The 13,322-nt window shown below is 32.5% G+C and overlaps 1 protein-coding gene across 1 annotated transcript in view; it reads right to left on the minus strand.

The window, feature by feature from the left end:
* Positions 1 to 2,741: 2,741 nt before the first annotated feature.
* Positions 2,742 to 13,322, minus strand: part of Si (sucrase-isomaltase) — a 92,468-nt gene continuing 81,887 nt past the window's right edge. Inside the window, exons 42-48 of the mRNA XM_063249285.1 lie at positions 12,478 to 12,562; positions 12,342 to 12,398; positions 11,625 to 11,749; positions 8,580 to 8,668; positions 6,683 to 6,732; positions 6,288 to 6,446; positions 2,742 to 3,276 (exon numbers count right to left, since the gene is read on the minus strand). Of these exons, the coding sequence (XP_063105355.1) occupies positions 3,196 to 3,276; positions 6,288 to 6,446; positions 6,683 to 6,732; positions 8,580 to 8,668; positions 11,625 to 11,749; positions 12,342 to 12,398; positions 12,478 to 12,562 (646 nt within the window). The 3' untranslated portion in view covers positions 2,742 to 3,195. The remainder of the gene's footprint in view (positions 3,277 to 6,287; positions 6,447 to 6,682; positions 6,733 to 8,579; positions 8,669 to 11,624; positions 11,750 to 12,341; positions 12,399 to 12,477; positions 12,563 to 13,322) is intronic.

Raw genomic sequence — 13,322 nt, forward strand, 5'->3', positions numbered from 1 at the left:
GACAAATAAAAGTTAAGAGGTCTACTAGACTTATTATGATGTAAAATTGTAGTGGCACAGAAAAGAGAAATCTCCTCATGTTGTAAAAGAGATATAGGAATCTCACATTTGTATGGACAGCTAATTTACCCTTAGCTCTTGGAGCAAGTAGCTGAAATCCTTCACACTCATATGTATGAAATATGAACTGCAAAACTAAATAAATTTGTGATATCAATGTTCACATTGTACTAGACCTGTATTTGAAATTGACCTGTTTCAATTAATTTAATTATGAAAAACAAATTTTTTTATTACAAAGTGCTTTAGGCCTCATAAAGAGTATTAACCTTAAAAGAAGGAGCATTTTGCTTTCTCTGCTTCTCTGTTACCATAATGTTGATGCCTTTAACATAAACACAAATGAAGCAAACGAGTTTAGCTGCCATCAGGAAAAATAATTCCATGCAGAGCACGGAAAGGCATGTGGAGCAGTAGAAAAAGAGCTGCCTCATGGACTGAGAAAGCTCTAAGAGAGCATACTTTGCTGTAGATTGTCTGCTTTCATAAGTCAGGGCAGTTTTACGAGTTGTTGTAAGACTGTCTTCAAGGAAGTGGAAGGAAGGAATCAGGCTAACGCGGAAATGCATTACCCAAATAAATGTCAGAAAATTGTATCAGCCAAGAGAGCACATGTTTGGTATCTTTACAGTTTGTTCATGCAGTGCTCTTGTTTTGTCCTGTGCCTTGTGGTTATGAGGTGATCATGTCTGATACTGGTGTCCGGTGACAGCTGTTATTTTTAACTGAAAAATATTATGGCTTAACTGTTAGAGCCAGGTCAACTGCAAGCTGATTGCAGCCAATGATGAATCATTTTCTTACTCAGTAACGAATGTACATAATACTTTTTCTAGCCTTTTGTGAGAGCATCTGGAATGGAGGGTGAAAGCGATTATACAAACCCAATTTCACTAAATGCTAAATGGTTACCTTCTAAAAATGGCTCAGCTCTTTTAGAATCTCCATATGCAGTAACTGTGGCTTTCTTGCTCACATTAGGTTTTATAATTTATAGTGTTTGACAGTCCTCTTAATTTTTCTGAATAATTTCTTGGAATTAACTGAATTTGTTATTATTGTCTTTATTATCATCCATATCCTTGAGTTCTGAATTTTGAGTATCTTAGTCTATTTTAACAATATCTCAAATTTCTTTTTTTTTTTATCGTTAATACAAAGGGGAGAAAAAAGCAAACATGCTTTTAACTAAAAGAGCTGAAAGTCTTGTTTTCACATATCTCAATACAAATGAAACTGTCCCTTCTACACTTGTGTTTATCGCACTTTTCTCTTCAAAACTGTTCTCTCCTTGATAGGAAGGGGGATCAAGTCTTCCTTGTCATTCAAGCTAGAGTCCCAGCACCATGGTCCACTGGTGAAGCAGAACAAATAATATAAAAGTGATACCAGGAGGCCGCTTTATCTGTCTGGTCCAGTCATTCTGGGCCAAGCCGGCACCATCATGGGGTGACCAGGAGGTCTCATCATCACAGGCCCGGGCATCATTGGCATGTGGCCTCCCATGGGTGGCCTCATCCCAGGAGCAGGTCCCACTGGCATCATGGGTGGGGGCGATTACCAGCAACATGGGAGGGCCTCCCATAAGGGGTGCTGGCATTATACCAGGGAGGGGAGGACAGGAGACGGTGGAGCGGGGATCGTGGCCGCTACTGGGGGAGGAGCGGAGAATGGGTTTCTTCCTTTGTTGTCAGTCTGCTCCGAGCCTGCTCTTGCATCCATTCCTTACATCTTTCACGTTCTCCTTACGCCTCCTACCTCTGTGTTTCTCACAGACGGGGAGTCACAACAATCACAATGAAACAGGCCGTTGGCTGCTCCCTCCAATATTACAAATTTCTAAGGAGAAAAAAATGACGTAGAGCCATATACAGTTGACTAAGGATTTTTTGTTTTGATTTGTTTTGCGAGGGAGATGGGCACCTCAAAGCCACATGGAGCGAATTTACTAGAGTGCATTCTAAGGCCAGTGTTGCTGAACCCGCTCAGACACTATGGCTCAAAAAAGCTAAAGCTAAAACAAAACAAAACAAAGCAAATTAAACAACCTCAGTGATCCCCAGCACCACCAAAACGGTAACAAAAAAAAAAAAAAAAAAAAGGAAGAAAGAAAAGAAAGAAGAAAAAGAAAAAACAATGAAAGGTATTCAAGGCCAAGATTTAGTGTCAAAACCTGAGGAAATGAACTAGGATTATTTATTCAATTAATAAGGAATACATGAAAACTAGCTTTTTCCCTCCTATATGTGACATAAAACTATAAAAATTGTATCTCTGGGACTGCCTGGTGATTGTGTTCTCTGAAAATGCATCTGCTGAAACCTTAACTGCAAATGTGGTAATGTTTGGAGATGGAGTCCTTGCGAGGTAACTATATCATAAGTAGAGATTTCATGTAAAATTAACGCCCTAAATACTCTGAGGTAGCGTGCCTCTCTGTGTGCTCGTTCTCTTCTCCCTGTCTCCTCCTCTCCCCTTTAATTCCCCTTCTCTGTTTCCCTTCCTCATCTCCCCCACTGCTATATGACACAAGACTTTCGTGAATACCAGTACAATTTTGGACTTCTTAGCTTCAAGGATTGTGAAAAATAAATTTAAACCACCATATTATGGCAATTTGTTATAGAAACTCAAACTAAGAAGGATTTTTTTTTAGGAAAACAAAAACATGAACATTTAAATATGAACACTTTAATATTTTATTTTCCAGTTTCTAATTAAATATACATAATACAAAATGATTAAAACTTCTGATATGTTACATAAATTAAATGTTTACAATATAAAATAAAAATTACAAATAATTCATAATTACATATTTCACTTAAACTAAAAATCACCTATTTTATTTATATCATAGTGATGCATAAAAATATTTAGTACCACGTTTGTAGGTTTAGTTGCTTTTTAAAACAATAGTAAACAAAGCCATTAAATGTCATTACGTTTATTTAGAAACATTGAATCCAGCTTACATTAACATAATAAAATTAACATTATTACTGATGTATATTGTGCTATAATCGTTAGACAAGTGCTGTGTAATTTAAATTTCATAGAGCACAGGAAATCAGTAAGAGGGAAACCAATAAGTGCTGAGAAACTTAAATCCAGTATTAATTTCCTCTTGAGAATTCAAGGATTATCTTCAGACCAGATGATTTCTATTGGATCATCTAAAGTCACACCACTATCTCTCAGATCAATTGACAATATCTAAAAAGAAATTAAAATTATAGTTAATATTTTAATCGTAACAATTTTTGTTTTAATAATGATGACTTCCACTTAACTTTTCTCTAAGTAAACAGATATGTCATTTTTTTATTTTCATGAATTTTTATTATTATTTAATTCCAGAGCAAGTTACACTTTTGCAATAAGTCCACCCAACCTATCTATTTTACTGATGAGGAAAACAGATTACAGAAAGAAAAAGTGATCATCAAAGGCAAGAAAATCCAAGACCATAAGCAATTATGTATCTTGATATATATATATATATATATATTATATTAGGGTTTCCAGTACCTCTAAACTTGAAACTATTTATAACTTCACTATCAGAATCTATACTCCTTTCTTTAAATGATATTCAGTCATCCACACCCAAGGCTTTGGTTTACGTATGTTTTCTTTTATCTCTATAAGAAAGGGCATTAGCAGACTCACTGTATTGCCAATGATTTCAATTTTGTGTATGTTGCATTCTTTCACTGGACATAATCTCAATGAGACTACATATGAGATAATAATTTTAGTCAAATAAAGAGCTGTAATCTAAGAATCACCTACTTAAATAATACAGTGATTTAATGAAACTTCACTATTATTGGTGGTTTTTCTAATACACTTATATGATTATCTGTATCTTAGCTCAGAAAGTTTGGAATCAATCACCAAATATATGAGACAAGAAAAAGAATATCAATATTCTCCACAACTTCCCATGCAAACAGCACTCTCTTCAAGACTATTTTAAGTATATTCTTTACAAGACACAACAAATGTGGGTCAAATTAACATACTTCATAGTAAAATGTAAGAGATAAGTTAGTTTTCTAGATATCTGTTAGCCAAGTTTAAAAGTGATTCATTAAACACTAAAATCTAAGCTAGTTCTTTAAGCAAGAGATACACCACATCATTTTAAGTGGAGTTTTTCTTTTTAACTGGGCAGAACTTCTGGGGGGAAATTTTTATGCATATTATGTATATTTTCGTCTCTGAGAAAGGGTGTCTCTATACGGCACGTCCCGGCTTCTTTTATTTGTGTGTGTTTGTAGTACACAATGATCACATTCTTGCGGGAAGCTGGTGCATGTACATAACACTAGTTAATTTATTTTTATATCCTTCCTTTTCTCTCCCTTTCCTTTGCTCTTAGGATAGCAGTTCAGCCTTCCTTTGCAAAACAATTTTACACCTGTGCAGAAGGTTAACCCAGAAAGAAAGTAACCATCCTTTCTTTTTCCTATACAGAGATTTACAAAGCTTTAGAAAAGAGTGTTTATAATTAATTACTTAATTTAAATTTACTTAAAGAAACTACCTGTACTTGTTGGTTTTAAAATGAATACTTTTTTAAGTCTTTAAGGTAATGTTACAGTTTCAAAAAAATTCTCCTTAATATTTAAAATTTTGTGTGTATATATCTTGAAGCAGTAGAATATATTTTTCCATGGTCTGTTTTCTGCCACTTAAAATGAGCTTGAACTGACACTGACATCTTAAAATATCTTATGTGATGGTATTTGTTTTATATTAAGCACTTAATTTTATGGTAAAAGTAATGCGCTTTGTTTTTATAATAATACAATTCAAAGAAATATATAAGATGAACCAATCCTTTTGATCTGATTGGAAAAAGAATAGCATGGACAAATTCCCTTCTAAAGTGGCTAAGGACCATGGACTGTTTAACCTCGAAAATCAATGTTTGTTCTCAGGATCTCAGTTTCTTGATCCACCATGGAAGATCTTGGAGAGAAATCAGTGATTCTCTGACCTTCTAATTTTATAAACCATAAACATATTGAAAAGAAGAAAAAGTATATAAGATCCCAAGTTCTCAACTTTCATTTTACGAAGAAAGAATGCTAAGTAGTAAAGTGCATTTTCCCATTATGACATAATTTAAAGAAGTAAAGGTTATCTTAATGTCAGAGTAGTATGAAAGCCTTAATTCCGTATTGAAGGGAAATTCAACTGTTCTACAGAGCAATGAAAATCGCAGCACGGTAAGTGTTAAATTTCGAGAATAAACCACTTCTCAGGTGCCCTTTAACATGCTCTGAAATCGACACGGTCTTAAGATTCCAAGATAGAGCATTATTTTAAACGTTGAGGTCTGTCAAACAAATTGCTATGCTGTAAGTTATGTCCCTCCATAAATAGCTAGTTTTTTTTTTATTCAAATTTAAACACAATGGAGTCTATCTTCACACACTCATGCAGTTTAGAAGTGCAAATATGGTCTCAAACTTGGCAAAAACATTTATAGCAGCTGTTTCTAAAATATATGTTTGAAATCCATCTTTACAAGACCTGCATTCATAAAATTTAAGAATAGCACTACATTAAGACATTGTTTAATTGCATCATTTTATTCAGTTGGAAAGAAAAAGAAGTCTTAAAAGTGCCTGTTCAAATAAAATCTAACTACTGTGAATTAATTTAAATAAAAATAAATATTATCTATAGCAAATTTTAATAGTTAAAGCCTTACTATAATACAAGAATTGTAACTCTTCAATATTTGTATCATTTCTTAACACACTTGTGTTTTTTGGTGCTTACAAGAAGTTGTATTAATTTTGAAAAAAAATATTCGAATATATTTTACCTAAGACATACAAGGTGGTGAGTCGATCCCCGGTACCACACACACACACACACACACACACACACACACTGTGTGTGTGTGTGTGTGTGTGTGTGTGCTTTTCAAAAAAAAGCATTTCAGGTACTTTATCATCTATGAATTATAGCACTTCAACAGTTTAATGTAATTTAATACTGCTTTTCTTATGTTGAGACTGACACACAAATTGCTGAGAAAAGTAATATCAAAATAACCATGGATATTTAGGGATAATGTGTACAGATGATGAGAAAAATTATAATTAACTCACAATTAGGCTTCTGAAGACCTGAGAAGTGTAAAACATTCACATAGGTATTTTGAATAGCTCCATTATTATACAACATTTCCTTGTTTCACTTACTTTGTCATTGTTGGCGAACTTCGGCGTCACTGTGTTCTCATTGTAAGTCAGGCTAACTGAGGTGGCCGGTCCTCCCATCCCCCACACATCTACGTATCCCAGTCTCGTTTCTGTTTTATTTATGTAGCCACTTTTCAATACAGTGCTTGTCAATGTGGTCTACAAAGGAAAATATAAATTTAAACTATTCAACAACAAAAGCAACTAATTGTTTATAATCTTACATATGTGGATATATATATATATATCCATTACATATGTATAAATATACATAAAATATATTTTATAGCACAGTAAATAATGTATTTATATACTTTAGTGGATCATTTCATATAATAAACATGTAATAAAGTTACAGATTTTTAATACAATGTCATATAAGTGATCTTACATACCTGGTTTAAATTAAATTGTACCAACAAATATAGGTTTCTTTCATAGGTGTCTGTAGAAAAAAAAAGTGACATATTTTCATTTTTAAAATAATAATAGAGTAGTACATTTAATTTTTTTAGGTAAAATGTTACAAATTTTATTCATGAATTTATAATTAAAATCAAATTGATAAAATATAGTTTGTCTACGTCTTTATCTAAAGACTACTGCTATAAAAATCTTACTCCTAACATATTAAATACTTATTACTTACTAATATGCATTTAATAAATACTTATTTCTCAAATATGAATATTCCATGACAATTACTCTAGAGTATTGTACTATTATTCCTGTTGTCCAGAAGAAGAAAGTCAGTTCTAAGATAATTAAACTTTCAAAAGTGAAATAACTAATGATTTTGAAAGTGTGCAATTAAGCACAATTTTTCTTCAGTTCTAAGACTGTAATTGTGTAAAAAACAAAAACAAGCATTGAATCAATGGGAAAATGAAAGTCAAATGCATGACTGAAATGAATATTAGAGCAACATGAGAAAAGCAATATGTTTTAACGCTCTCCTTCACTTATGCATGTGAGCACTGTATTCTTTAATTCACTAAAATTAATTTGTACCTTGTATCCCCCTGTACTAAAATTGAGATTCTGTCATATTTCTCTCTATATTTATGAACATATGCATAGTTAATTTAATACATACTATGAAATACATTACTGTTAACATGACTTAAGTATTTTAATTTTAACATTTAAATACACAACTTCAGCTTAAATTTTTAACACCAATTTTTAAGCATAGAATTAGGTTTAAAATGTAATGATGGCTGGTGGTAGGAGGATATCATCAGTTTTTGTTAAGCAAGAGGAAAACAAAAATCTCAAGTAACAACAGTGAGTTCTTTACCTCAGAGTCACAAAATGTTAGGAAGAGAATTACCCCATCTTTTGTTTGCTCTCTAGCATATGATACTAACCTATCAATTTCCTAATATTTTTATTAATCTTATTTCTTATGGTTGCAAATTATTAACTTGCATGAAGAGACATTCACATTTTTTGTGAATAGTTTATGTTACAGGAAACTATCACATGACAGGTTCAGTTAATTCTTATTATTAAGGTTGGCTTCATGTTTGGATTTCCCATGGGGTGCAGCTGACACTACTAGTCTTCTCTTTTTCTTTTTCTTTTTTCCTACTCCTAATGACTCTTTAATCCCAAGCAGAATCCTGGTTTTCTTCTGAAACCAAAGGAATTCATGTGGGCTCCGGAATACACATCTAAACAAACTGACCATAGTGTGTCCAGTGCCAATAGACAGCAAAACACTTACAGCTAGAGGCTAGAAGCTGTTCAGTCCAATATTAAGAAACAGTCATATGGATGGCATAAATGTAGATATAAATTTAAAAATGTCTTAACATTTTAAAAAAGTGCTGAATATTTGAAACATAAGCAAACATATAAGCAAGCAAGAACCACAAAGCCAAAATATACTTAAATTTGTTTTTCGGCCTCTCTTCTTTGGATGCATGCTTGGGCATCAGTGTGGGCACAGAATGCAGCAGTCTGGCTAGACGATTCATAGGAACCAACTGTCTTGTTTATGTGAACAGCACCCTGTTAGCTTTTACTGCAGGTAATTCTAGCTCATGTAAATTTCTTAACTATTCAGACATTTATATCAGGGTAAGAAAGGTAAGAGGGTAATCTTTAAATATTTGGGACATTGTTTATTTAAATTCGTTCATTTAAATAGTAAGCTCTGTTAGAAACTTTGAAAAATATTGATAGCTTAGTACTCAACTTCTTAAATATAATAATGTGTAAAATAAAAGTAAAGTGCAAAAATATGTCTACCATCAATTATGTTTTTCTACGAAATGAAACACTTACCTATAGTGTCTCCATCATCCCAGAACAAAGATCCCTGTGCCATCTGATTATCATCTGGAGCAACAATGAGCTTCATATAATTTGTTCGACTATAAGAAACACATATTTTTATCTGTCTTTGTAGAATATTACATTTTATGTGATATGATGCTAATATATGTATCCAAATCAACATAAATACGAATAACATTTGTAGAATATAATTCAATTTAGACAGGGAAATTAAGAATTCTTTGTTTGATAAAGTAAGGAATGATATATCATATAAATTATATAATATGTCATGTTAAGTGCAAAAATATCACTTATTTCTTTTGATCTTATGAATTTATCTACTATAACTGACAGAAATGGCCTCATAGTAATTAAAACCATATTAACGTAATTGATATTGTTCCTGGAAAGTTAGTTCCTGAGCATTAAACTTTACTCCCTTAGTAACATTTTAATCACTTTTGACTCGTCTTCATCATAATTCTATACACAAATCACTAAATTATCATTGGAAATTACAGAAAACCAAAGTATAGCTGGCAGATTCTAAGTTCTATTTATTTAATGAACAATATCTCCAAGCTGATGCCTATGTAGACTTTTATGTGAATTAAATACTTGTCCCACGCTAGTTCTATAGTAATGTGTAAGAAGTAATTTAGTTTGACAACTTCATTGTTAAAGAAGGGTTTCTCAGACAAATTATTTTTAGCTCTCTATCTCTTCCAGTCACAAATATTGAAGGACGTACTACCAAGGAAATCTCTAGATATCCAGAATCTTAAAGCTCTACCTTCTCTGAAATGTATATACATATAATATATATTATATATAATATATATATATAAAATATAATATTATATTATATATCGTTATTGTATTATATATTAGTTAATACAATATATATCAGTTAAGAGTCACAGGGTAAAAAGTAACAATTTAGCTAGACAAAAACTTTGATTTGCCTATAATTCCCTAACAATGTATTAAAATTTGAGATTAAGAAGATTCTCATGACCTGCATTCTACCGTGTGTGTACAACTGTGCCCTGTGCTCCATATACTACCCCCCAACATACACACACACACACACACACACATATATATAGGATAAAGACAGAAAGTGACTGAAAATATCTTTAATAATGAAATAAGATTCTTTATGGCACAAATTATGGTATCTTTCTGAATCTCACCAATCAGGTGCAATCATTTTTCTCCCTTTTAATTGATATCAACATAAAATTTTGATGTAAATAAAGCTTGATAATTCCAGGAGACGAGAAAACGCCACTCATGCCAAATACATACCAGATGTTGGTATGTAAGAAAATAGTTATAACATATAAAATCAAAAAGAAACAGGGACTAAGTCCTCTAGAATGAGATTCTCTAAACCAGGAATGTAGGCAATGGAAATAAAGATTCTGTTAGTAGTGTAACAGACTCAACATTCCATCAGTCACATTATAAAAACGGGCCCATAGTCCCTGGAAGAATTAGTGAAGAGAGATACAGAATACCAGGTGATACTCAGGGGAAAAAAAAGAATCCTGGCCAGATGATCAGTAATGAATGGTGACAGATTTAACAGTTTTGTGGTAAAAGTCATGAAAAGACAGTTCTGTTTCTTTTGGAGACAGCAGGAAAATTTGTTTGAAGGTAAAGTAGAGTAATCGTAAGTGGGTATCTACATTTACATCCACTATAGTAAGTAAGGAAAAGTACCGTGGGATGACAGAGAGGCAAAGAGAGGGACAGCAAAGAGATGCAAACAAAAGAGAAGTGATACAAATGACACTGCCACACAGTACTGACTTCAAGGTTATAAGGAAGCAAATAAAATAGAATACAGAAATGAGGTCTAGAATGAAGAAATGTCATGGAGAAAAGTTAAATATATTATTAGATAAAAGAATCCAATCTGAATAGCCTATACACTGCTTCCAGCAATATGACCGTGTGAAAAAACCAAAACTATAGAGACAGTTAAAATATTAGAGTCTGTGTTGGATCAGAGAAGGATAAATTTGTAAAACACAAAAGTTTTTCAGGGAAGTGATAGCAATAGTGATGGCATACTATAAAGATTTATCCAGGTGCTTACACATTTGTTTAAACCAACAGAATGTAAAGAATGAAGATTGACTCTTAGTGTAAAGTGTGGACATTGGGTAGTAATGCATGTCTCTGTAGGTCCACCAGTTATTGCAAATGTACCATTCTGGCTGAAGATGTTGACAACAGAGAAAGCAATGGACATAGGGGTTCTTAGAAAATCTCCAGATTTTCCTTTCAATTTTTTTGAAACCCAAAGCTGTTCTTTAAAAAGCTCTTATTAAAAAAACATGGTTCAAGAAGTAGACAATACTTCTTTCCACATATTAATGGTGAAAAAATGACCTAGGTAAGGCATCCATTCAAAAGACTGTCAATACTTTTGCATATTATGTACAAAGGATATTAAATTTTAGCCTTTGTTTTGGACTGAGAAGTTTTCTTACATTAAAAAAGGAATTCGCACTGGGGAACAATTTCTCATGTATCTTTTGTATCTGTATATTGACTGACAGCTTTTTGTCTGAATTATCTTTTTATGGTTTTTAAAAAGTAAACAGAATTAGCAAGGGTAAAATTTTTTCTACTCTATCATTTATCATCCTTTGTAACAAAGACAGTGTCTCTCTTCCAAGCAAATGATGGGTAGATTTGCTTTCCACCCATTATTAAATATCTAATTCTTCTAAACTAAGAGTTGTTCATCTGAGGCATAAATCTGGTAAATGGGCAGAATCCGCCTGGGCTGCTTCCCTCACTCCACAGGACTTGAGAAACAGAGAAAACTGAAGTTCATGGAGTCTCTGTTCCTCCTTATGATACAGGCATTAATAACATAGTCCTTCAGCTCTGACTCAGTATCGGTGATACCATCACAGACCAGTTTAAAAGCTTGCGAGTCAGGTAAAAAATTTCAGGTCCTTTCTAATTATTGACATACCTAGTACTATTTATTGGAAAATTTAATCAGAATCCTGAAGATAATTAACTTACCTATAAAATGTGGTTCGATTAGGCTCTTGACACGGTAGGATATAACCTCCACGGATATGTAGGTTTATGGTATCATATGGAGCTGAAAATTCATGAGTCGTTCCTCTGACACCTATGTCTTGGCCCTGGAATGAGAGAGATGGAGAGAAGAAAAAGAGGAGAAAGAGTTGTGATCTACACAATATAGCCACTTACAGGGACATATTTTGAACTCGAATGCTATATTTTTCAATCTAATAGACAACACGAACAAAATATTTATTCAAGAACTCATGTTGTTCAATCTTAGTGAAATAAAAGTCCTTACAATAGCTCTGCAAGTAATTTAGAGCTATTTGTTTTTGTGGTGCTCTCCTGCAGAATTGTGTGGATTTTGAAAGGTCACAAAAGCAGTCCTTGTGCATTATTCTTGGAAGGACTACATTACTTTTAATGATCATTTTGCTAAACCAATGAAGGGCAATAAGTTTTTTAAATATAATGTACACTTTCCATTTCTATTTACTAAAAACAAATCAATGATGAGACAGCAAACTACAAGAAAGTAAATAAACTATGTTTCACTGTGTGTTCATTTCATTTTGCTATAACAAGCAAGAGATATTTTATTCATTTTAAATGGAAAAAAAACAGATGCATCATTGATTACAACAATGAATAACCAAACTCATCACTTTTTGTCTTTAGTCAATGTCCCAGAATTCCTTAAATACTTACTGTATGGTAGTCAAACCACCGAGCATTAGGGACATAACCACGAACAGATTGCACATACTGGAATTTAAAGACACAATCATTAAAAATATGTAAACTCAAATGTTATTTTATGAAGAAAATAAGTAGCAAAACTTACAGGTTCTAGTACAGGAGTAACCAAAAAGGCTGGACCCCACAAGAACTGCTTGTATATATCCCAAGTTGCCTTTTCATTGAAAAACCTTGACAAAATAAACACAAATAATAAATCAAAGAGCTTTCTTCTTCCTAAACACTACAAAATGTTTATTCAAATCACGTTTTGAAGTGTGGACTTTTGGAGTTTCAAATAACAACCAAATATTAAAAATATTAAAAACAATTTTATCACTTAGAATTAAATATAGATTAATACAATCTGAGTAAATCAAAGCTAAGACTAAACACAGTAACACAATGTAGAAGAGAGCGGTGGAATGTAAGACCAACTGAACCACCTTGCACACTCATTCATGGAGGCAGGTGCACACATAAGCTTGGCCTAGAATATGATAAAAAAATTAAGAAGCAAAATCTATAAACCCTGTGGAAGAGAACTCTAGAACTTGATCTATAAAGGATGTTACTTTGATAACTTTAACAAAAAATTCACTTATCCTACTTAAGTTAGAGCTCTTTAGTACAGCTTTTTAAGTCTATAGATAAATAATTTATTACTAGATTTCTGAATTTGAGATACAAATGGCCATGAAAAGCAAAATCTTTTTATACTTTAAGAGTAATCAATATTAAATGCTCTATTTTTTTCCTTTACAGTGAGTGAATTTTTAAAAAAAACTATATGATGCAGTTTGTTTTATTTTATATTTATATCTGAGACTAGTACTAAAACCAACTACAAAGTTTACTGTTCCATGAAGTTTTACTGAAACCAAGACATAGGCATTCTTATAGGATAAAATCTGCATATTAGTAATAATGTTTCTGCTTGGTGACTCAGTC

This window comes from Cavia porcellus, unplaced genomic scaffold, assembly GCF_034190915.1.
Source record: "Cavia porcellus strain 051 isolate PalLab524CR breed Dunkin Hartley unplaced genomic scaffold, mCavPor4.1 scaffold_5, whole genome shotgun sequence".
In the NCBI taxonomy this organism is placed as follows: Eukaryota; Metazoa; Chordata; class Mammalia; order Rodentia; family Caviidae; genus Cavia; species Cavia porcellus.